General features: G+C 39.3%; 1 protein-coding gene across 8 annotated transcripts in view; it reads right to left on the bottom strand.

The window, feature by feature from the left end:
• Positions 1-26,452, bottom strand: part of DIS3L2 (DIS3 like 3'-5' exoribonuclease 2) — a 361,295-nt gene that overhangs the window by 236,649 nt on the left and 98,194 nt on the right. For all 8 annotated transcript variants that reach the window (XR_009490563.1, XR_003038041.2, XM_025001739.2 and 5 more), the window contains exon 6: positions 15,761-15,995. Coding sequence is in view for 6 of the 8 variants with exons in the window: in XM_025001739.2 (XP_024857507.1) it covers positions 15,761-15,995 (235 nt within the window). In the remaining 2 variants the exon portion in view is untranslated. The remainder of the gene's footprint in view (positions 1-15,760; positions 15,996-26,452) is intronic.

Below are 26,452 nucleotides of genomic sequence, written 5' to 3'. Positions count from 1 at the left end.
CAAACACAGATAACTGGACAGAAGTTCACCACAGCCTGTTTCTCTAGCCTCCTCTCCAGACTGCCCCTCATCCCCCGCCCCGTGCATCCTGTGCTATTCCCTAGAGTCCTCAAGCTGTGGAGAACAAAATCTAATGGGTCCCTGGCAGCCAATATATTGATATGACTTAAGTCACATGTCCACTCAGGATCCAAATAAGTCCTGGGGACAGGGCAGAGCACATTGACCACTTTAGTAAAGGCAGTTCCCATGGAAGGGGAAGAGGGCCGTCAAGATCCAGAACACGTGTCTGTTCCTTTATCTCCTCTCATGGAATAATTTCACCTCAAGGACAAGCATCTGGATTTTACTCTTCATTCACCTTTCTTTACCGAGGAAGTGGCAGGATGCCTGGCTGGTCGTTCCCTCTGTATCTGTCTGAATGCTCTTAGTTGAGATGACAGAACATTCCACATAAACTGGCTTATGTCTCAAAGGTGATTCACTGGCTAATGAAATTAGAAGTTCAGAAGGAAGGCAAGCCTTAAGTCAGTTGATCCAAGGCTCAGCCCAGTGATGGTTGTAGGGGCCCAGAGTTTTTTCTGCTTCTTCACTCTTCTCTCCACGACACTTGGCAAGTCATACGACAGCTTCCAGTACCAATCAGGGATATGTGTTTCATGTTCACATCCACCAGGACACTATTTACATCCCAGAATTCTAAACAGGAGTCACCCTGATTAGACAGCTTAGGTCATGTGCCTACAAGAAGAGGAAATGGTAGGACACTACAATGTGCCCAATGCAGTAGTCACAAACCACAGCTATTTATTAATAAATTAAAAGTAATATAATTAAAAATTCAGTTTCTCAGTCACATATCTCAAGTGCTCAATAGCCACATGTGACTAAGTGGCTAGAGACAGTACTGAACAGTACAGAAAGTCCTATCGGCACAAGGTGACCAAGCAACTTAACCAATTGGTATAAGGCAACCAAAATTCAGCAGCTGGGGTCAACTTAGCTCAAAGTCCAAGGAAGTCGGGGAATGGGCAGATGTCCAGATGAAAATCTGGGTATATAGGCAAAAGGGAAAGAGGGAAATAGACTCTAGGTGGGCAATGAACAATGCTCAACAAATTCTTGTAGAAAGAAATTAAACTGATCTGGCACGATTTGCTCTTCAAAAAATGCAACCCATTTGGAGAAATTATCTGTTGTAATTAGAGGTATAAGGTGTTTTTCTTTTATGAACTCACTAACTTCCTGCGGGACACTGGACATGCCAAGTAACTTCTCTGAGTCTCAGTTTCCTCGTCTGTAAAACAAAAGGGGTGAACTAGATCAGTTGTTTCTAACCTTTTAATCAAAGCAGAATTTTTTACAATACATTTTTAATTAACTTTTGCCTCAGATCTCACACTTTAAAGTGTTTTTAGTAACTTACATGCATCAAAAATTAATGTTATCCTACTTCTTAACCAAAAGCACACAACTGTTCATTAGAGCCTCTGATCAGCAAGAAAAGTCTATATTACCATGGTAGGCTGGTATCATTTGTATCAAAAGTAAAATAAGTTGACCTTGCCATCTTACTTAAAGTAAATGAACTATTTTCACTTACTGTCATGAAATAGTGCTCCATGGGAAGCCCCTGGGATAGACTAACACATGTCAAGGAGAGTACTTGATCTTGTAGGACTTGAGTAGGTCCAAAATTTTATGATGTCTAATGTAACTGTAAACAGATATGATTCTTGTCACTAGCATGGACTTGCCTAACCTAAAAGTACCAGAGAGGGGTTTAAGTAGACATACTTGGAAGAAAGATTCCAAGGATGACTGGAAAAAGGGAGAAAATGATACCATCACACAAAGATGTTGATCTGTAAGCTCCCCAAAAGTAGATTATTAAGTAATCCAGGTAGGCAAGTATAAAGCTAAAAGTCAAACAAGAGAATTAGGAACGTAATACCACAAAAGATGTTAAAAGAACCAGGGGGCAGTGGGTGGCTCCAGAGACCTTCAAGTCTTCATTCACCTCTACTTGGGAGAAGGGCAGGCACACATAGAGACTGACTGCTAGAGACCGGGGAACTTCTGTTCCTCGGTAACAGCATGAACTGCACTCAATACAGATTATTTCCTTTTATTTAAATTTCTATCCCAGTAATTCAGTGTTTAAGTGCTAGCAAAAAGGCTGACAAGTGTGCCTATTCCTAGGTGCTGTAAGGAATGGATTGGAGCAGAGTATATTCTATAAAATTAACTACTTAAAATGTTAGAAAAATGTTCTGAAGCTCCAATTTCCTAGGTCCAATGAAACATCAAAGAGAAAATAGGTAGGAGTGACTCTATAAAAAATGGAAAGAGGAGAAAGTGAAAACAACAAGCCAGAGAAAGAACTAGACAAGCTCCAGGTATATTTCAATAAGGAACAAATGCAACTGTTATTATTTCAAGATTCCTCATGGTTTTCTATCTTTGTTAACCCTTCTAATCACTAGGTATTTAATGATTTTTTTTGAAATTTTATTTTTTTATCCTTTATTTATTATTATTTTTACTTTACAATAGTGTATTGGTTTTGCCATACATCAACATGAATCCACCATGGGTGTACATGTGGAAATTCTTTTACAAATACCCACATTTCTCAAACAGTTGATATAGGTAGTGTGGGTAGTGTGATGTAGGTAGTAGTAGAACACGACCCAGCAATTCTACTCCTGAATATAGTAGTAGTATATGCTGGTAGTAGAATATGCTGGTAGTAGTATATGGTAGTATATTGAATGCAGTAGTAGTATATGCTGGTAGAAGAATATGCTGGTAGTAGAATATGCTGGTAGTAGAATATGACCCAGCAATTCTACTCCTGAATGTAATTCCAACTGAACTGAAAACAGGTACTCAGATACTTGCACACCAATGCTCATTTTTACAATACATTTAGGATTCTGGCCTGGAGAATTCCATGGACTGTACAGTCTATGGGGTCGTAAACAATAGGACACGACTGTGTGACTTTCACTTTCACTTTTCACTTTCACTCAAATACTTGCACACCAAGGCTCATTTTGGCATTATTCACTATTGAAGAGCCAAAAGGTAGAAGCAAAACAGTGTCCATTAACATGAATGGATAAACAAAATGTATATTCAATGAAATACTACTCAGTCATGAAAAGGAATGATATTCTCATACATGTGACAACATAGATGAATCTTGAAGACATTAGACTAAATGAAATAAGCCAGACACAAAAGGAGAAATGTTGTATGACTCCATTTACATATGACATATCGAGAATAGACCAAAACAAAAAAAAGAAGAGACCACTTAAAGAGAAGAAGTATGCCATCTATGGGGTTGCACAGAGTCGGACACAACTGAAGCAACTTAGCAGCAGCAGCAGATTAGTGGTTAGCAGAGGCTGGGGTGGATTAAACAGGGAGTTACTGTTTAACCGTTAGAGTGTCTGTGTAACATGATTAAAAAAGTGTGGGGATAGTACTAGATAGTAGTAATGGCTGTTGAACATCATGAATGTAATTAGCAGGACTGAAGTGTAAACTTTAAAATGATTAGAAAGGCAAATTTTGTGCTATATATATTTCATCACACACACGGAAGACTTTTAAACCTATAAGAGTTTCTTATGGAGTCTGTAGGGCAGGGAGCAGTGCGATAATATTTATTTCTTTCAAGGAAGGAAACTCAGGTGGCAGGAGAGAACAGGTAGGCCCTGTACTCTGACAGTCCCTTAAAGAAACCCTTAGAATGGAGGGGTTCTCTTCAAGGAACTAACTAGATGCCAATGATTCTTTAAATTACATTTCCCACCCAAACTATGACATGAAATTTAACCTACATTTCCAACTACACCTAACTACCTCAGACTTAACATGTCTAAAGATAAAAGTAGAGATTACTGACAATAAATAAAAATAAGAGAAATAAATCTCTACTAAAACACAGACACGTCACTTCCTAGTGTAATAAAAAATTAGGGGCAAACTGAAAGGTTTGATTATAGATGCAGAGGAAATTAATTGAAAAAAACTTTGTACAACTCTATTCTAAAATATTAATATTAGAATAGGTGCTAAAATGTATAATTTTCTTGCAAAATACAAATTATCAACATTAACACAAGAAGAGGGGAAAACCCTACAGAAACAAACAATCATTAGACATGGAAAAAGCTGCCAGATAAAGTCTTAACCCATGTTTCAACCATCAGTGCTTTAAATGGTTCAAGTACCAGGAACACTTCATCCTTCTGAATGCTATTCTAAGTGCTCCAAAGCAGCGAGAAAAAGAAAGACTCCCAGTTCTTCCCACAAAGTTAACAAAGCCTGATACCAAGACACAGGGCTTCCCACGTGGCTCAGTGGTAAAGAATCTGCCTGCCAATGCAGGAGACGCAGGTTCACTCCCTGGGTGGAGAAAATTCCCTGGAAGAGGAAATGGCAACCCATTCCAGTAGTCTTGCCTGGGAAATCCCACAGACAGAGGAGCCTGGAAGGCTACAGTCTATAGGGTCACAAACAGTCAGACACAACTGAGCAACTGAGCATATATACACACACACCAAAACATAACAAAGACTGCCTAGTAAGAAGAAACTCACATCTTGTATTATAAATCCAAAAATCAAAAATAAACATTAGCAAACCAAATTGAGTTACATGTTAAAACATGCTATACACCATGACCAAATGAGGGTCACGGTTGTATGAGGGATGTAAGAATTATTCAATGTTATATACATTATCAAGTAAACAAGCCAAAGGGGAAAAAATGAAATCTTGAAAGAAGCTCAACAGGCACTTAAAATAAAAATTCAATATCCATTCCCATATAAACTTTAAGTAGAAAAGAAAGAGGACACTTGGTTAACTAGGTCTCAAGCCAACAACCAGCACCGTGCTTGAGGGTTTAATACTGGAAGCATTCCTATTAAAGTCCGGAAGAAGGCATCCACCACCATTATGTAATACAGTTTTTAAAGTAATGGCCAACGCAATGAGGTAATAAATGAAAAGCACAAAATTAGAATGGTAAGGACAAAATTATTTGTAGATAAAATTGTTTTATACCTAGAAAATCAAAACCACCAATGAGAAAATTATTGGAAATATTAGAGCATTCATTAAGGTATCTAGTTTAAAGAGACAAAACAACACCAATAGTTTTCTTATTGTATCAATGATTATATGTAGGAAATTGCTGGAAATTTTCCTTTCAAATTAATACTAAAAAACACAAAATACTCATTGGTTTTTCCTAAAGTACAATAATGCTATAAACTATTAAACATATTAAGAGGATGTAAAGATTCTGCAATTCACACTGTGAACAGGTTTGATAAACCAAGACATATACAGATCATGCTGTAGTCAAAACAGGGCACAAACAGTCCCCAAAAAGGACCACACAATTGAGCAAAAGGATTGAGGCAATAAATTTTTATCCAAATTATTTTAAGTACCAATACATGGACAAAAAACCAATCCAATAACCACAAGAAACTAAGGAAATGAAGCGGTGCTACATTTCCTAACAATATATAATTAAAACATTCACTAAAGTCTTGTTCAGCATCAACTATCAATTTCAATAGCTTAAGCCAGTGGTTCTTCAAGTGTGGTCTGAGATCCTGCCAAAGGATTCACACGGTCAGGACTCTTCGTAATAATACTAAGACATTATTTGTCTCTTTCACTCTCATTTTCTCATGTCTGTAAAATAAGGATCAGTAAGCTAAACTGGGGATTCCCTGGTGGCTCAGACAGTAAAGCGTCTGCCTGCAATGCGGGAGACCCGGGTTCGATTCCTGGGTTGGGAAGATCCCCCTGGAGAAGGAAATGGCAATCCACTCCAGCACTCTTGCCTGAAAAATCCCATGGACAGAAGAGCCTGATAGGCTACAGTCTATGGGGTCGCAAAGAGTCAGACACGACTGAGCAACTTCACTTCAAGCTAAACTGGCCCCACAGGCCAAACCCAGTCATGTCCACTCATTTACATATTCTCTACATCCACTTTCAGGCTACAAAAAGAGTTAAGTAGTTGTGACACAGAAGTCTGTCTCTGGGTATCCCACAGAGCTGGAAATATTTACAATGTGGCCCTTTACAGAATACCTCTGCTACCCCCTGCTCTAATGACTACTGGAATGTGTGCTGATGTATCCTGTGTTTTCTAGAATTTTCTAAGATAATCAATTTAAAGTATAAACAAGCACATTTTAGATGTTACTTCCATTTTTTGCCTCTGGATTTTGACTATTGTTTTATCTACCATAATCTCATTAACCTCACTAATACCCAATTTTAAATCACTATTTTAAAACCTGAAGTTTTTCTTAAATGTAGACTTGTGTACTTGCAGAATTTTGCAATATTTTAAAGCTTTCTTAGTTTTCATTTTAAATACAGAAATATTGATAGATATAACCTACATACATAAGAGCACCTTGGAGTCTTCAGTAATTCTTAAGAACATAGAAGTGTCTTGAGACCAAATAACCTGAGAATTACAGGTTTAAATAAGTTGTGAGTATTTCTGGCTTTGTGGGATACCCAGAGACAGACTTCTGTGTCACAACTACTCAACTCTTTTTGTAGCCTGAAAGTGGATGTAGAGAATACGTAAATGAGTGGCCATGACTGGGTCTGGCCTGTGGGGCCAGTTAAGCTTACTGATCCTTACTTTACAGACATGAGAAAATGAGAATGAATTGCAGCAGAATACACATTCTTTTCAAGAACACAAGGAACACTCCCCAGGATAAATCACATGCTACACCACAAAACAAGTCTCAACAAATTTAAGACGATAGAAATTATATTAAGCACTTTTTCCAACCACAACAGTATGAAACTAGAAGTCAATTACAGAAAGAAAAGTGGGCAAAGAACAAACATGTAAAGATTAAACAACATGTTACTAAAAAACCAATGGGTCAACAGGGAAGTCAGAAAATACCTCAAGACAAATGAAAATGGAAATGACTTCCAAACTCTACTGGATGCAGCAAAATCAGTTCTCAGAGGGAAGTTTATAGTAATACAGGCCTTCCTCAAGAAACAAGAAAATCTCAAATAAACAATCTAACCTACCATCTAAAAAGAAGAACAAACAAAACCCAAAGTCAGCAGTGGTAAAGAAATAATAAAGATCACAGAGGATATAAAATAGAGATGAAAAAACAACAGAAAAGATCAATGAAACCAAGAGCTGTTTTTTTTAAATGAATAAATAAACAAAATTGATAACCTTCTAACCAGACCCACCAAGAAGAAATGAGAACTCAAACAAACAAAATTAGAAATGAAAGAGGAACAATAACAACCAATACCACAGAGATACAAAAAAAAAAAAATCATAAGGAAATACTATAAACACTTATACACTAACAGATTACCTAGAAGAAATGGACAAATTTCTAGAAACATACAAACTGCCAAGACTAAATCAAGAAGAAACAAACAATTTGAATACACTGATTACTAGTAGTGAAACTGCATTTGTAATTTAAAAAAATTCCCGCCAATGAAAGTCCAGGACTGTATGGCTTCACAAGGGAATTCTACCAAACATATAAAGAAGTAGTAATATAATATCCTCCCTGAACTAGTCTAAAAAAAGTGAAGAGGACAGAGTACCCCCATGAAGCCACCATCACCCTAATACCAAAACCAAAGAAACGACAAAAAAAAACCTACGAGCCAATATCTGGGAAGAACATAGATACAAAAATTCTCAACAAAATATTAGCAAACCAAATCCAACAATATATAAAAGGATCATACACTGTAATCAAGTGGGATATATTCCAGGGACACAAGAATGGTTCAATATCTGCAAATCAATCAATGCGATACATTAGCAAACAGGATAAAAATCACATGATCATCTTAATAGACACAGAAAAAGTAGTTGACAAAATTCATTATCCATTCATGATAAAAATTCTCATCAAAGTTGGTAGAGAAGGAATATATATCAATATAATAAAGGCTATTTATGACAAACTCTCAGCTAACATCACACCCAATGGTGACTAATGACTTCAGTAATGTTACAGGATACAATATTAATATATAGAAATCTGTTATAATCACTAATTATAAAGTACTTAGGTCCTAGAACATAGCTAATGCTCAATAAATATCAGTGATTATTATTTGTAACTACATATATGGTTAGTATGTATACAAAAATATATCCAGGTATATCCTAGATATGGCAAAAGTAGTATTCAGAGGGAAATTTATACCTTTAAAAGCATTTCAAAGGAAACAAGAAAAGTTGCAAAGAGTTACTGAACTGAGGAAGTTGGGAAGGGACTTCCCTGGTGGTCCAGTGGCTAAGACTTTGTGCTCCCAATGCAAAGGGCTGGGTTCAATCCCTGGTCAGGGAACTAGAGCCCACATACTGCAACTAAGACCTGGTACAGCCAAATAAATTAATTAAATAAAAAGAATTTTTAAAAAAAGAAGTTGGGAAAAGGGCAAAAAAGGAAACCCTCCCAAATAAGGAATTAAGTAACTACGATAAGGGTAAATATCAATGATACAAAGAACAACATCCCATCAACAATAAACAGAAGAATAACACAACAAAAAATCATGCTCCTGGAAAAGATTAATGTGGGTAAATTAACAAGATGGCGTCAGTCAGGCTCTCTCACCCCACACTCTCATGCCCTCTGGCCCCATGTTCTGTAAACAATGACTTTGCACAGTTGTGTATAGGCTGAGATTGCTTACAGCACTGTACATGCACATCACAAGGCACTCGCTTGGTCATGGGCTACTTTGTGCGGGATACCAGTATGAACTGCATCAGGGCTACATTGGAGCAACATCATGGTTATGTTATATGAGGTTATGTTATGGCTTTGTTATTATTGCTAAGCTGCTAAGTCGCTTCAGTCGTGTCCGACTCTGTGCGACCCCATAGAAGGCAGCCCACCAGGCTCCCCCGTCCGTGGGATTCTCCAGGCAAGAACACTGGAGTGGGTTGCCATTTCCTTCTCCAATGCATGAAAGTGAAAAGTGAAAGTTCGTTATTATTATGTTATAATTATGTTGTGGCTGCTGCTACAGCTGCTGCATCAGCCAGCAGAGAGGCTGTGTTATGGCTGCCATGCCAGCCAGGAGAGAAAAAACATGTCTGCAGTTCCTACGGTTCCTTGAGTCTCCTTCCAGCCTCTTAGCTCGCAACTTTCCTACCATGGGTTCAGCGAACAGTGTGCATGGTGTGAAGAGCATGACAACTGGCGTCACGAAAGGATTAGCAACACAATAAGATGGATCTTTGGCAAGCAAGAGTTAAGAAAAAAGAGAGAAGGGTCAAACAATTAAAATACAGAATGAAAAGGGAGGCAAAAGTACAGATACAAGGAAATTAACAATTAAAGAATATTAATGGGCTTCCCTGGTAGCTCAGCTGGTAAAGAATCCACCAGCAATGCAAGAGACCCTGGTTTGATTCCTGGGTCAGGAAGATTCCCTGGAGAAGGGATAGACTTACACATTCCAGTATTCCAGTATTCTTGGGCTTCCCTGGTGGCTCAACTGGTAAAGAAACCCCCTGCAATGCAGGAGACCTGGGTTCAATCCCTGGGTTGGGAAGATCCCCTGGAGAAAGGAACATATACCCACTCCAGGATTCTGCTCTGGAGAATTCCATGAGCTGTATAGTCCACGGGGTCATGAAGAGTTGGACAGGACTGAGCAACTTTTACTTTCAATGAGTATTAAGAATATTTATGTGCTCATAAATTCAAATGGATAAATTCCCCTTAAATTATGCCAGAATTGGCACCAAAAATAGAGAGAGAGATTAAACAGACCAATTAGTATAAAAGACTGAAAGAGCAAAGATCTCGCCTTCTGAAAAACAGCAGGTGTAGACAATTTTACAATGAGTTCTACCAAATTCTAAGGAACACTTAATTCCTCTCTTATACAAGTCGTTCCGGGAAAATAGTAAACAGTCAAAAACTGATCAGGACACTTCATGAAGCTAACATAATCTTGATTCTAAAAATCAGATACTGATAAGAAAATGATAGGGCCATTTAACATAATACTAAAAACCCTACACTATATATTACCTAAGTAAATCTAGTATTATATTTAAAAAATAAAAATATATCAGGATTAAGTAGGATTTATCCTAGGAATTCAAGGATGGTTCAATAACAAAAATATATTTAAAGGACAGAAACCAAATAATACTCTCAATCAGTAAAGAATTAGCTTCATAAAGTTCAGCAAAAGGTAATACTGTGGAGTTAATAAAGGTTGTGTGGGATATGTGACCTCAGCAGAGGGAAAAACTAAAAAAAACTATAAAGTATTTGATTAATTTTCCTGCAGTAAAATTAAGAAATTTTGTTCAATGAAAACACCATAAAGTTAATAGATGAATGAATAAAGGACAGAAAAACAGAGGTTGTTTGCAATGCCTAAAATGGAAAAGCAATCATTATGGAGAATAGACAAGAAATTCCTGCAAATCAACGATAGAACAGTAACTCTGATGGAACAATGGGCAAACAATATGAAAAGGCAATTTACAGAACTTAGTCTCTAGAGGATAAAAACTTGAAAACTGTTGGCAGGAACAAGAAAACAGAAGATGCCTCATAGGTGTGGAGAAAAGGGAACCCTCCTACACTGTTGGTGGGAATGTAAATTAATGCAGTCGCTATGGAAAACAGTATGGAGGTTTCTTAAGAAACTAAAAACAGAGTTGCCATATGATCAAGCAATCCCATTCCTGATCATATATCCAGACAAAACCATACATCAAAAAGATACATGTACCTCTATTGTTCACAGCAGCACTATTTACAAAAGCCAAGACATAGGAAGACATATCCATCAACAGATGAATGCATAAAGAAGATATTGTGTGTACACACACACACAATGGAATATACTCAGCCATAAAAAAAAGAGAGTGAGGTAGGGAGGGGACATATGTATACCTATGGCTGATCCATGTTGATGTTTGACAGAAAACAACAAAATTCTATAAAGCAAGTATCCTTCAATTAAAAAATAAATATTTTTTAAAAGAGTGAAATAATGCCATTTGCAGCAACATCAATGGACCTAGAGATTATCACACTAGTGAAGAAAATCAGAAAAAGAGAGACAAATACCATATGACATCACTTATATGTGGACTCTAAAATATGGCATAAATAAACTGCCACAAAACAGACTCACAGATACAAAGAATATACCTGTGGTTGCCAAGGGGGAGGCAGGGTGGAAGAGGGAAGAACTGGGAGTTTGAGATTAGCATATGCAAACTATTTTCTATAGAATGGATAAACAACAAGGTCCTATGATATAGCACAGGGAACTATATTCAATATCCTGTAATAAGCCATAATGGAAAAGAACATGAAAAAAGAATATATATATATAGACACACACATATATATGTGTGTGTGTATAACTGAATCACTCCACTGTATAGCAGAAACTAACATACCACTATAAATCAACTATACTTCAATAAAATAAAAAAAAATTTTTAAGCCTCATGAATTGCTGGTGAAAGTATAGACTGGTGTAATCACTCTGCCTTGGTCAAAACCTTAGTTAATAAAGAACTGCTCCTCTGCATTGCTCTATCCTTGGTTCATATATTTCTTTTGAGGACTTCACGGGGAGGAATGGTTGCCCACTCAGTCAAAAATTGTGGTTGATGGGCAACTGCCATCTATTTAATTTTTGAATAAAGTTTTGTGCCAGTGTTTTGTTTTTTTTTAAACTTTACAATATTGTATTGGTTTTGCCAAATATCGAAATGAATCCGCCACGAGTATACATGTGTTCCCCATCCTGAACCCTCCTCCCTCCCCATACCATCCCTCTGGGTCGTCCCAGTGCACCAGCCCCAAGCATCCAGTATCGTGTATCGAACCTGGACTGGCGACTCGTTCCATATATGATATTTTACGTATTTCAATGCCATTCTCCCAAATCATCCCACCCTCTCCCTCTCCCACAGAGTCCAAAAGACTGCCAGTGTTTTAAAGTATCATTAAAAAGAAAGAGAGAGCAAAGTCTTGTCCAAACCTATGCTAGAAGGGTACAGTGGGGATTTTTGCTTCCCTGCTTTTTAGACTAAATGGGTGTTGCATTCGTATCATGTGTGATTCAGGCAGAGAAAGATGGTCAGGACCTACAATGTCTACCTAAGACCCAAATCCTATGCTAGACCAACCATTCCTCTCTGTGAAGGAAAGAAGGGTTTCCAAACAGCTAGGGATCTTGGGATTTCAGTAACCTCAAAGTATCACAGATGAATAATCATACAGACCTGCTTTTCTCAGCCAAAGGGAAATACAGTTACTTTTTATCAAAGGAAAGGCAACTTAAACCTAGACACTGAACAGGGCTGTCATTGGAAGGAGATGAATTTTAAGTGTGAAAGAAAGGGCTCTTCCTGATTCCTGAGCTTGACCTGAGCAGGCCCCAGGAGGAGGAGTAACAGATTGAGTCAAACCCCATAAAGGGACAAGGATTCCCTGTGGATTCTCCCTTCAAGAAAGAGCTAAAGGCGGCCAGAGACAAAAAGAGAGAATTGAAAATGTCACCGACTCTACATTCAAACCCATGTTCAGCCTTCAGGGTACTTGCAGAAGCCTACTTCCAGACCAGAAAACTGAACAAGATCTCTGACAGACCCTACTAAGGTAGAGAACAGGAAAAGTATGTCACAGCCTGATTGAGTCACCAATGCTAAGATTCAAAACTCTTCTTAAAGTTCCCAAAGATGTATGATAAAGAGCTACTGCGCCACTCAGTCATGACTTTTCTTCTCCTTAGGAGTTGACTAATTAGGTGACTGTTACTCAAATACTTGATACCAAAAGATATTTATTTGGGTTGTCCCTGGTCTCGACCAGATGGCCATTTCCTATGCTGATAATGCCACTGCCTAGAAAGTGGTAAAAGCTTAGCCTTGAGAGGCTGTGGGGCTCGACCTAGAAAAGGGCCCTAGGTCTTTGGCCCATTCTCTCTCAAGGGCTGAGGCTGATCCAGATCCATGCTGTCTTTCTAGAAGAAACTACTATGTAGGTCTGAGATGCTCAGAGAAACTTTTCTCTGAATGCAAAGTATTTGCTGCAGACAGCTGAGGTTACTTGCTCACTTACCAGAGAAACTGGTAGTTACAATAAAGATATGAATGTTTCCTGGGCAAAGAGGGATATACAATGCATACTGTAATATATAGCATTTGCTTCAGGTTTTAAAAAAAAGATATTAAAACAAAAATAAATAAAAACCCCTCTTCTGCACATAAGTGTGATTAGGATAATACACAATCTGTAACTAGAAGACAAAGCAAAGAACCTTTCTAGAAGTCATAGGAAAAGTTTATGATGTTCTTAAGGTTATGGTTTGTTTCAATAACAAATTTCAAACCCTTAAATGGTGCAAAAAGTACTAACATCCTAACTGTAACCAGATTTTATATTATCCAGAGAAGAGAAGCTGGTTGAAATATTCTAAAAACACCATGATATTTAAAAGAGCAAATTGCAATTTTCCTAAATATCAAGAGGGCAAGAAATGAGAAACAGCCATGCGGTTTCACCAAGTCTCTCTATTTAGAGGCTAGCGGGAAAGAGAAATTGGTACCAGATACTGAGGGAAGGATTAAGGCTGTTCCCTCAGTCAGGGCCAGTAAGGAAGCAATATAAATAACAGTAGGATAGGAAGACCATAAAAAGAGTAAGGAAAACACTGCTTACAGTGGACTTGCAAAACACTCAATGATACTTACTTGCAACAGAGATGGAGGGACCAGATGACAAATCAAGAGTAGGTCCAGCATCAGAATTTCCCAAACAAAGAGCAAAGTGGATTACTAATATCCACCCCAGGCATCAATTCTGCCATCACTTCCATCCATCAGTACTTCCTTGTGCTTGTATTGGTACCAACCACTAATGAGAAACTGAGGCATCTTAACTCTTCAACTTGGAGCCTGGGGGAAAAGAGGCTACTGAGGTCTACCAACTTCAATCACCTGAGCAAGGATTCCACAAAGTAGTTTTGGGATAATTACCCCCTCAATTCCAAAGTACTAACCCCCCTTGGCTTTGTCCTTCAAGTATCTCTCTCGGTGACCTTGTTGATAAACGATTTAACTATTTAGGGTCTTCCCACAAAGACATGACTCACAGTATTAATGCCATTATGATACACATGTACTCTCAAAAGAGGGTCACAGTATCCAACTATTTTTGAAAGAAAAAAGAAGAAACATCAGAAGAATGAATTTTCAAGGAATAACATCCAAATGAAATCGGCTGGGCCGTGAACAGTGAAACCACTAGTTGTCTCTAAACAGGCCACAAAAAACAGAAAGAACCTGGGTGTCCTCAGGTCAGCACACCTGGTAGGGCAGTGAGGAAGCAGTGGCCTCCTCATTCAGACAGAATTTCAAAGTTGGAAAGTCCTTCTGGATGAGCAGTACTTGGCACCAGAACACAACATATGCTTTCAGAAAATGCTTGCTGCCCCAGATCACTCCCTCATCAGCAGTGGAGACACAGGACGATCCTTATATGCAGTCACTTCCTGAAATCACCTCCAACTTTCTTCAGGAGTCAGAGAACTGTGCTCACCAGTCTCTATCACAGCGTGTCTGCTCAACATCCTCCTTTAGTAATCTTCTGGCATTTCTTCCAGCCTTTCATGGGGGCTGTGCCAGAAACTTCTTCCTGATTAAAAAAACCTCATAATCTAGTTGGCCTAGCCAGGTCAATTTTTTCCATTTCACGACATACATAAAACTCAATCTGGCTAGAAAACAGATTCCCTGCACTTAAAACCTTCTAGAAATCTATTCATTGAAATATTCCAGTTTTTGCTCCTTTCCCTTAAGTTTCTCAGAGTGCACTCAGGTAGGGTCTTTGGTCACAGCTCCTCCCCTAAATGTCTGCAATTGCTTTTTCAGCATCCAGGGGACTCATGGTTTAAATTTTGATCAGAGAAAATAAGACTAGCTTTTCTAAAAGTTTACAATCGAAACTCTGTACGGATCATCTACTTATCACATGTAAAGTGATCCATTCCCACCACTGGGCTTCCCTGGTGGCTCAGATGGTAAAGAATCTCCCTGCAATGCAGGAGACCCAGGTTGGGAAGATCCCCTGGAGAACGGAATGGCTACCCACTCCAGTATTCTTGCCTGGAGAATTCCAAGCACAAAGGAACCTGGTGGGCTATATAGTCCCTGGGGTTGCAAGAGTCAGACACAACTGAGTGACTAACATTTTCACTTGCAAACACTTTTCATTTTTCATTCCCACCACTAAGGACAAAATGTTCTGAGTTAAAATTAAAGCAAATTCTAGGGTAAAATGAAGTGCTTTTTGGGGGGAAGGATTTAATGGTTTAATTCTGTTCCCATCAACCACAGGGTGGGATTGGACTCATCACAGGAAAATCAAGGTGAGCTATCAACACAATGCAAAGCCCCCTAGGACAACAGCTGTTGTGACAACAGCAGCCACTGACCACACAAATCACCAGCAGCAGTTTGTTCCTGCCTCATAAACAGCAGCTGAAGCCTGTCAAAGATCCCCCTTTCCTAAAAGCTGCCACAGGTTAAAAACTAGAAAGACACCAATTGTACTGTGTGATGAATTCTGTGGCACAGAAAGAATTCCAATACTTAAGACAATCTACCAAATAAAATGTCAGAAAGCCGTCCTGTACTCACCTTTTTCCTGCACACACACTGAGAGTTTCTTAACACCATCAACCAGAGCATTTTGAGTGTTGCCATGTCCATCTTCTGAGTCGCTGTCATCAAACTGCGCCTCTATAATGACATCAGGGCTGTCATTATAGCCTTTCAGGGACTGTTGCGGAAGCTGGCTTCCACAGAGCTCCTCAGGGAGATCGGACTCATAGGCACCTTCTGTTTCCTTGTCATTGCTCTCCGGTTTAATTACCTGAAGAAAATTGAAATGTTCTGCTAAATCACTGGAGGAGAAAAAGGGAAGGTGCAGATTCTTCTGTCTTCATTCTTCTTTCCTAAGGAAAAATCTGCACATTTGAAAGCAGTAGATACTCACCATGTAGTTTGAAAAAGAATCTTTATTTTCCAGATGTACAGACTGCCTTATGATCAACCCAGCTCTTCAATATGCCCAAGATTAATGCTATATCCACTTCTCAGTTTTCTGACATATACTTTCATCCCCTCTCCCACAAAGGACCTGAATACCAGAAGTACCACCCTGCTTCACAAGGGTTCATCACATGGGACCAACCACGATGTTGAGAAATGATAGAAGTCAACACAGTATGTTACTGCATTCCCAAATGAAACCACAAGAATGTAAAATGAAACAGAAACAAAATCCAATGTGAACAAGAGTTTATGAAATGTTCTCATAAAAAATATAAGCCCTCAACCTCCATTTTGAGACCTGAGATCAGCATAGAAAGCACACAACTAACAGACATTTACACTAGAAATAAGAATGACAAACTTTTTCAACTTTAAAAAATGAAGCAAAGAGAAAAGAATTCACTACTAATCCATTCAATGAGTTGGTCACGTGATACTCACATGACAGTACCCTTTGATTTCTATCAGCATGATACTAACATATACCAGTGTTATTTAGCCACTGAAAAAAAGGTGACCCTGTATGTAAACCTGCCTATCCACATTAGCAAAAAAGATAGCAGACTGTGTTGGTTCTAGACTTTACTTAGAGACTACATCCTTCCAACAATCCATTTCTGGATGAGAAATCTATGTGCAGTTTAAACATATAACCAAGATGTGATCATATATGTATATATATACATATACATATCATATACATATATATGAAGAAGGGCACAGCAACCCACTCAAGTATTCTTACCTAGAGAATCCCACAGACAGAGGAGCCTGAAGGGCAGCAGTCCATCGAGTCGCAAAGAGTCGGACACAACTGAAGCGACTGACCAGCACACACACACACACACACACACACACACACACGTGAATTTGAATACTATTGGTATTACATTCACTTCATTCTTTCAAGCAAATGCTAGAAGGCCAAACTTGTGCCAGGCATCCTTATGAGGCCTGAATTCTATTGGGGAGACAGACGGTAAACAATTTACTCATTCAACAAACCATTATGGAATACCTTTCATGGTGCCAGGCACTATTCTAAGTGGCAAAGATGCAGCAGTGTAAACAGCAAAAAGTTTAACGCTAATGAAAAAGCATACATAGACACTGGAGACTGAGGCTGGTTTACCAGTAAGGTGGTTAGGGTAGATGCCTCCTGGATGAAGCGACATTTGAGCAGAGACCTGAGTGAAGTGAGAGAGCTTCTAGCGGTTTCCCTACGTGTCTATAATCGAGAGGTCTAATCACTTCATGGCAAATAGAATGGGAAACAATGGAAACAGTGACAGACGTTATTTTCCTGGGCTCCAAAATCACTGCAGATGATGACTGCAGCCATGAAATTAAAAGACTCTTGCTCCTTGGAAGTAAAGCTATAACCAACCTAGACAGCGTATTAAGAAGCAGAGACATTACTTTGCCAACAAAGGTCCATCTAGTCAAAGCTATGGTTTTCCCAATAGTCATGTATGGATGTGAGAGTTGGACCATAAAGAAAGTTGAGTGCCAAAGAATTGATGCTTTTAAACTGTGGTGGTGGTGAAGACTCTTGAGAGTCTCTTGGACTGCAAGGAGATCAATCCTTGCAGTCAATCCTAAAGGAAATCAGTCCTGAATATTCATTGGAAGGACTGATGCTGAAGCTGAAGTTCCAATACTTTGGCCACCTGATGGGAAGAACTGACTCATTGGAAAAGACCCTGATGCTGGGAAAGATTGAAGACAGGAGGAGAAGGGGACGACAGAGGATGAGATGGTTGGATGGCATTACCAATTCAATGGACATGAGTTTGAGCAAGCTCTGGGAGTTGGTGATGGACAGGGAGGCCTGGGGTACTGCAGTCAATGGGGTCACAAAGAGTCAGACACGACTGAGCGACTAAACTGAATATTTTCCTGAGTTTAACTTTGAGGTTTCAAATTAAATGCTTGCTTTCAACAAACCAGATTAATGTTCAAATTAGATCACAAAAAGATCACACTTAATGAAAGATCTTCATTTTATACAGGCAGAAAAAGTTATCAAAAAACATCTCTCTCTAAACACTATAATGTGACAGATTCCAATTAACACAACTGTCCCCAGACAAAGAATATTATAATATCCACCAAAAAAAATCAAAATAAAATACTCCAAAGATATTCACACCATCAAAATATAGACTCTAAAAATATATTCCCAAAGTTTTAAAATATTTGACTTCATGAAAACGTCATAACAGAAATAATTGTAAGAAATGGTGAACTTCTCTGAGCAAATGGTGCCTTTTAATAAAATCTTTTGAAAACTTGATTTCCAATTTCTGAATATATTTAATGAAATTTTCTTTCAACTCTTGCCTTGTTTTGACTCTTGTCAGATTCACTGATTTATTCACTTGGTCATTCATTAATTTGTTCATTATTTCCACGTTTGTTCATTATTTCCAAACAAACAAGACTTTTTTTCTTTGATAGTAAAAAAAAAGAAAAGAAAAGCTCAACTGGCTAAGCCAGAACTAGCTGAAGAGATACCCCTCAGACCCTTTACTGTATGAGAATATATAAGACTGAAGCAACAGCTAAGTTTGAAATTAATACACAATTTACAAAACCAGTTCTCCTCTATGTGCACTTCACCTTGATACGTAAGTCCTGGTTACACACCTGACCCAGAGCATATCATTCAAAAGACAGTACTCACTAACAAATTAGAGAAGAAAAAGAACCTGTCATCTCTCAAATCAGCAGACTCACTCAATTTCCTTAAACGTGCCCAGCAAATTCAATAACATTTAGGAAGATCTGCCCCTGATCATCCTCAGAATTAACACAACCTCAGGCACTGTCAGAACAGCCCAAAACACAGGCAGGAGGTACACATGTGTACCCCGTATCTAAGCATGGTGGCTACACACGATCACTGGTCTACTGTTCTTTTCTAAGAGTCATGCCTTACACACCTCATCTCAGAGAGAGGAGTGCTGGGGGCAGGGGTGAGAGGAAACAACTGACATGCCAGAGTTAAACTAGAAGGTAAAATGCAGTTTCTGGAAAGATGGTAAACAAAGGTTCCAGGCCTTTCAGTTCAGTTCAGTTCAGTTCAGTCAGTCATTCGTGTCTGACTCTTCACGACCCCATGAGCTGCAGCATGCCAGGCCTCCCTGTCCATCACCAACTCCCGGAGTCCACCCAAACTCATGTCCATTGAGTTGGTGATGCCATCCAACCATTTCATCCTCTGTCATCCCCTTCTTCTCCTGCCCTCAATCTTTCCCAGCATCAGGGTCTTTTTAAATGAGTCAGCTCTTCGCATCAGGTAGCCAAAGTATTAGAGTTTCAGCTTCAACATCAGACCTTCCAATGAACACCAATGACTGATCTCCTTTAGGATGGACTGATTGGATCTCCTTGAAGTCCAAGGGACTCTCAAGAGTCTTCTCCAACATCACAGTTCAAAACCATCAATTTGGAACTCAGCTTTCTTTATAGTCCAACTCTCACATCCACACATGACTACTGGAAAAACCATAGCCTTGACTAGACGGACCTTTGTTGGCAAAGTAATGTCTCTGTTTTTGAATATGCTATCTAGGTTGGTCATAACTTTCCTTCCAAAGAGCAAGTGTCTTTTAATTTCATGGCTGCAATCACCATTTGCAGTGATTTTGGAGCCCAGAAAAATAAAGTCAGCCACTGTTTCCCCATTTATTTCTCATGAAGTGATGGGACCAGATGCCATGATCTTCGTTTTCTGAATGTTGAGCTTTAAGCCAACTTTTTCACTCTCCTCTTTCACTTTCATCAAGAGGCTTTTTAGTTCCTCTTCACTAGGTAAAGTGTCTGCCTGTAATGTGGGAGACCTGGGTTCAATCCCTGGGTCAGGAAGATCCCCTGGAGAAGGAAATGGCAACCCACTCCAGTACTCTTGCCTGGAAAATTCCGTGGACAGAGGAGCCTTGTAGGCTGTAGTCTATGGGGTCGCAAAGAATCGGACACGACTGGGCAACTTCACTTCACTTGGTGTCATCTGCATATCTGAGGTTATTGATATTTCTCCCGGCAATATTGATTCCAGCTTGTGCTTCCTCCAGCCCAGCATTTCCCATGATGTACTCTGCATATAAGTTAAATAAGCAGGGTGACAATATTCAGCCTTGACGTACTCCTTTTCCTATTTGGAACCAGTCCGTTGTTCCATGTTCAGTTCTAACTGTTGTTTCCTGACCTGCATATAGGTTTCTCAAGAGGCAGGTCAGGTGGTCTGCTATTCCCATCTCTTTCAGAATTTTCCACAGTTTATTGTGATCCACACAGTCAAAGGCTTTGGCATAGTCAATAAAGCAGAAATAGATGTTTTTCTGGAACTCTCTTGCTTTTTCAGTGATCCAGCAGATGTTGGCACTTTGATCTCTGGTTCCTCTGCCTTTTCTAAAACCAGCTTGAACATCTGGAACTTGGAGAATTTTGAGCATTACTTTACTAGCGTGTGAGATGAGTGCAATTGTGCGGTAGTTTGAGCATTCTTTGGCATTGCCTTTCTTTGGGATTGGAATGAAAATTGACCTTTTCCAGTCCTGTGGCCACTGCTGAGTTTTCCAAATTTGTTGACATATTGAGTGCAGCACTTTCACAGCATCATCTTTTAGGATTTTAAATAGCTTAACTGGAATTCCATCACCTCCACTAGCTTTGATTGTAGTGATGCTTCCTAAGGCCCACTTGACTTCACATTCCAGGATGTCTGGCTCTAGGTCAGTGATCACACCATTGTGATTATCTGGGTCGTGAAGATTTTTTTTTTTGTACAGTTCTGTGTATTCTTGCCACCTCTTCTTAATATCTTCTGCTTCTGTCAGGTCCATACCATTTCTGTCCTTTATCGAGCTCATCTTTGCATGAAATGTCCCCTTGGTATCTATAATTTTATTGAAGAGATTTCTAGTCTTTCCCATTCTATTGTTTTCCTCTATTTCTTTGCATTGATCGCTTAGAAAGGCTTTCTTCTCTCTCCTTGCTTTTCTTTGGAACTCTGCATTCAAATGGGTATATCTTTTCTTTTCTCCTTTGCTTTTCGCTTCTATTCTTTTCAAAGCTATTTGTAAGGCCTCCTCAGATAGCCATTTTGCTTTTTCGCATTTCTTTTTCCTGGGGATGGTCTTGATACCTGTCTCCTGTACAATGTCACGAACCTCTGTCCATAGTTCACAGGCACTCTATCTATCAGATCTAGTCCCTTAAATCTATTTGTCACTTCCACTGTATAATCATAAGGGATTTGATTTAGGTCATACCTGAATTACACTGTATTATGTTTTTATTTCTGCTGCTAATGGTTTCCACAAAGGATTTGGTTCCTATAGACCATGGAGAAAATATTAGAGGGCTAACCAGAATATGGACTTTATACAGTGTGAAGGCTTAACTATCCCACACTGAAACGTAGTCTTTGTATGGGTATATAAGTGTGTGAGTAATCTATAAAAAGAATTCTGTAATCACCATGATTCTGCCTACCTACATATGAAGAATTATGCTTTGGCTTATACACGCTAAGTTCAAGGAAGAGTCAATGGGAAGAAGAGCCCAGTGGGAAACAATAACCAGAGTACAGCAAGCTTAACTGAAGAGCACATTTCAAAATCAACCCAGTTCTGATTTTGCGATAATCTCCATGGTTTAGATTAGCTATACTCAAGAATTAGTGTTTTAGGCACTAATTTCAATTTTGAGTTACTAAAGCAGAAAATGCTGTTAAGGTAGTAGGGTTTAATGTATAAATCAAGTCATTCAAAACTGTGTAGTTAAAATATAAATCAATACACTGCATTTTTAAAGTATTTTCATTCTATTTTTATTATCACAGTACCCATTAGAATAAATGTTATGGGGGGAAAAGATCACCTGAAGGTCATAGGATACAAAAGGCACTCTAACCCTTCCATACCACATATTGATTAAGAGTGAGGGCTGTGCAACTCCTTAGAGAAATGGCTAATTCAAGTCTAGAAAAAGAAATCAACAAGATGAACCTGGAAGATCTTGTCATATGTGAAAAACAAGGAAGCACTTACAGGCTACTGGAGTCTCATCAAAAGGACTCAGAAATCATCATGAAAGAGGTGTCTCTGGTCAACCTTAGGAAATTCTAAACATTCATCCTACCTTTCCTGTACAAACTGTACCTCAGGCTAACCAAACAGCTGATGAGGTAAAGTGCTTCTTTACAGAAGAATTTCAGCTAATTAAGAAGGAAGGAAAGACATCCATTAACACCTTTCTGCTATCCCTATTGACATGATGGATTCCAAAAATGATCATGAACGGTTGCTAAATGCTGATGGGGATGGAATTTTATAACAGATAGACCACAACAGCAATACCTGAACCCACTGATTAATACAAATATCATAAAAAAGAGAAAGAACCAAATTGCTTCCTGATGTACTATAATTAGGAAGTACATACCACTATCTGTGAAGTATTTTCCCCTAGTTGAACTTGAATCTGACGTGATTAAGGAACAGAGGAAGATATTAAACACCACTAGGGAGGGGATCATTTACACTCACTCCCTAGATGATTTCACCCAGTCTCGTGGCTTTAAATCTCTCTATATGCCATTAACTCCAAAAAATTAAAACCCTAGCCTCAACCATTCCCTGAATTCCAGATTCATATCCATTTGCCTACTTAACATCATCTGGATGTCAGCTGGCACCTCAAACAAGAACCCTTGGTCCCCACCTGATCCCACCCCTCTCCCAGTGCTGCCTCTTGGCAGACGGCACCAAACTGGGACATCACTCTTGACTGTCTCCCTCACACACCCACATCCAATCCAACAAGATAGCCCACTGATCCTTCCCTGAAAATATAGCTTCGTGATGTTTCGACTGTCACTGTACAAATCCAAGCAACCTTTATGTCCTTGTGGAACTACTATGACAACCAGTCTCCCGACTTCTATTTTGGACCAAAGGAGATAGAGTTGTCTTTTTAAAACAAATCACACCATGTCATTCTCCCAATAGCTTCCCAACATCAATCCATCACCAGGCCATGGTGTCTTGTCCAATCTGGCCCATATCTACTTTTCCACTCTCATCTTCTACAGTTTCTTCCTTTGCAAATTACACTCCAATCCCAGAGATCTCCTTGCTGTTCCTAGAACATAAACATCTTCATCTTGAGATTTTAACATTTGCTATTCCCTCTATCAAGAAACTCTCTGTCCAGCTATTCACAGGAATTGCTATCTTCGTTCTGATTAAGTCTCTGCTCAAATATCCTCCTCTCAGAGAGGCCTACCTTAATCACATTAACTGAAACAGCCCCACCTCACTGTTATTTCTCATCACTGCACTTATTACTACCTGGCAATTTATTATATATTTACCTACTTTCTGTCTCTCAACTAGGATGTGGGTTTCATGAGCACAGAGGTTATTTTCTTTACTGCTATATTCTAAGAGTTGGGAAAAACATTTAGTAGCCACTCAAGTATTTGTTGAATGAATGAATAAATAGCAATTAATTAGAAAATGACCTGTTCAGAATCCACCTGCCCTGATAAATATAAACTCCATAAAGTGACCAAGGCTAGGTCACATATATACTCAAGTCGCATTTGAATGAATAAAGAACCAGAGATGACTGCATTTAACATCTCAGTTCAGTTCAGTCGCTCAGTCGTGTCTGATTCTTTGCAACCCCATAAACTGCAGCAGCACGCCAGGCTTCCCTATCCATCGCCAACTCCCCAAGCTTGCTCAAACTCATGTCCATTGAGTCGATGATGCCATCCAACCATCTCATTCCCTGTCACCCCCTTCTCCTCCTGCCTTCATTCTTTCTCAGCATCAAGGTCTTTTCCAATTAGTCAGTTCTTCACATCAGGTTGCCAAAGTATTGGTGCTTCAGCTTCAGCATCAGTCCTTTCAATGAATATTCAGGACTGATTTCCTTTAGGATTGACTGGTTTGATATCCTTGCTGTCCAAGGGACTCTCAAGAGTCTTCTCCAACACCACAGTTAAAAAGCATCAATTCTTCGGTGCTCAGGTTTCTTTAACATCTACACATATCTAAAATCCACCCATCTCTAAAGACCCAAATCGTTTGGATTCTATAACCCTAGAATCCACCACATAGTCTTTCACTTCCTCCTCACGCCTTGGTACTTGCCCCAGAACAGAGGCAGGTATCCTTTTCTAAAGTCCAAAAGCAATTCATACGCACCTCCTCTACTGGACTTTCCTTTTCTTTCACTACAGTGTATCTATGGACTTCCCAGGTGGCTCAGTGATAAAGGATCCGCCTGCCAATGCAGGAGATGAGGGTTCAATCCGTGAGTCAGGAAGATTCCCTGGAGAAGGAAACGGCAACTCACTCTAAGATTCTTGCCCAGGAAATCCCATGGACAGAGGAGCCTGGCAGGCTACAGTCTTGGGGTCACACAGAGTGGACACAACTTAGTGACTGAACACAAGCACAGGTATTATCTATGCATGTGATTTTCCTCATCTATTAAAGATTATATGTTCGCCAATTATATATCTGATTATTCTACAGCAACTTGCATAGTCAATCTAGGTGCTCAATGTTTAAGGAATAAACAGATGGATAAAAGGGTAGAAAATTGAAAAAAGGAATATAAAAGACTATCAGGATGCAAGAGAGTTTTCAGAATAGTTTCCAGACACAAGAGTACGAGGGTTAGAAAATAGCAGCCCAATTTTTCCTGGATCTGTAAAGTTACAGGCCTTCTTCTGTGGGACTGATCTTGAAAAAGTTGGAAAAGTCTAGTTCAGCGGTTCTCAATTTTGAAGTTTCACAGAGATGACATACTAAGAATTCCCTGTGATAATTTTCATTCCCTCTGATAATCACATGAAAGCTGTAAACCCTTTCTCCACAGAAAAACACACATCTACAAGTAGATAGTAAATGCTCTGTGAGGATATAATACAATTTATATTTGTACAATATGAAATGTCTAGTGCTGGAGGCTACTAGTTTAGATTGATCAGTATTTTGGAAAGCTCTGAGCTCAGGGTGAAAGGAGGGAGGCCTTAGGAAAATGGATACATTACTGACCTGGTTAACTGAGGACTTTAAAACTTCCTCAGGTTTCCTCCACAGACCTGAGGGAACAAGGCAGCTGCCTGCACTTACTATTCTGAGAGTGCACACTGCTGCTGCTGCTACTGCTAAGTCACTTCAGTCATGTCCGACTCTGTGCAACCCCCAGGCTCCCCCGTCCCTGGGATTCTCCAGGCAAGAACACTGGAGTGGGTTGCCATTTCCTTCTTCAACGCATGAAAGTGAAAAGTGAAAATGAAGTCGCTCAGTCGTCCCTGACTCTTAGCGACACCAAGGACTGCAGCCTACCAGGCTCCTCCATCCATGGGATTTTCCAGGCAAGAGTACTAGAGTGGGGTGCCATTGCCTTCTCCGGTGCACACTGCAACTGGGGCTATTTCTCTCTTGGAGGTTTAGTCTAGTCTCTGGAGGACAGGACAGAAACAGGTTTGTGCGGGAACCAAATCACTGGGTCACACAAAACTTTTTCACTTTCAGTCTTATTCCATAAACGGGATAGGATAAGCATGACAAAACTCTGCTCATAAAAGCAAACAGTAAAAATACAAAAGGACGTGCATACACACACACAGAGAAATGTTCGTCAAACACACCCTGCAGTTAGTTTTACCATGGATACATCTGTAATCTCCCTATTGTCTCCTTTTGGAGACAGGGTGGTAGTGTAATGAAAGGAAAAGGTGATCCCCTTTTTCCAACAGGCTGCAATCTCTGGAGGCTGGACAGCATTAATGTGGCCTCTTCAGTAGGACCTGGACCCTGAGAACCCGTCAGGGATGAAATTGAGAGGAGGTTCCAAGAAGCTTACCTCTGAAAGGAATAGGCCTAAGCCCAGAATCTTGAGACCAGAGACAAAGAGAAGAAAAGATACACGTTTTGGAAAAGGACAGTGAGTACAGCATGACTTATGTAATTTAAAGGGAACAGAAGCCCAGTGTTAACAAAGGAATGGCAAAAGGCCTTAAGGAACATCCCTAATTTGAAAACAAGAACACTTGCTAAATCAGAGACCCTGTGCAACCATGTGATGGGGAAATGGCTAAGGAAGACGCTAATCTAAAAGGCTGGCAGAATTTTAGAAAATACATAGGGAAATACATTTCAAACATAACCAAAAAGCACTGCCATGAAAGAAAATAATGATAAATTCAACTCCATTAAAATTAAATTTTCCTTTTATCCTACAGTA

The sequence above is a fragment of the Bos taurus genome, chromosome 2 (genome assembly GCF_002263795.3).
Source record: "Bos taurus isolate L1 Dominette 01449 registration number 42190680 breed Hereford chromosome 2, ARS-UCD2.0, whole genome shotgun sequence".
NCBI classification, from domain to species: Eukaryota; Metazoa; Chordata; class Mammalia; order Artiodactyla; family Bovidae; genus Bos; species Bos taurus.
The sequence above is the reverse complement of the archived record's forward strand: the minus strand, read 5'-3'. Positions and strand labels throughout refer to the sequence as shown.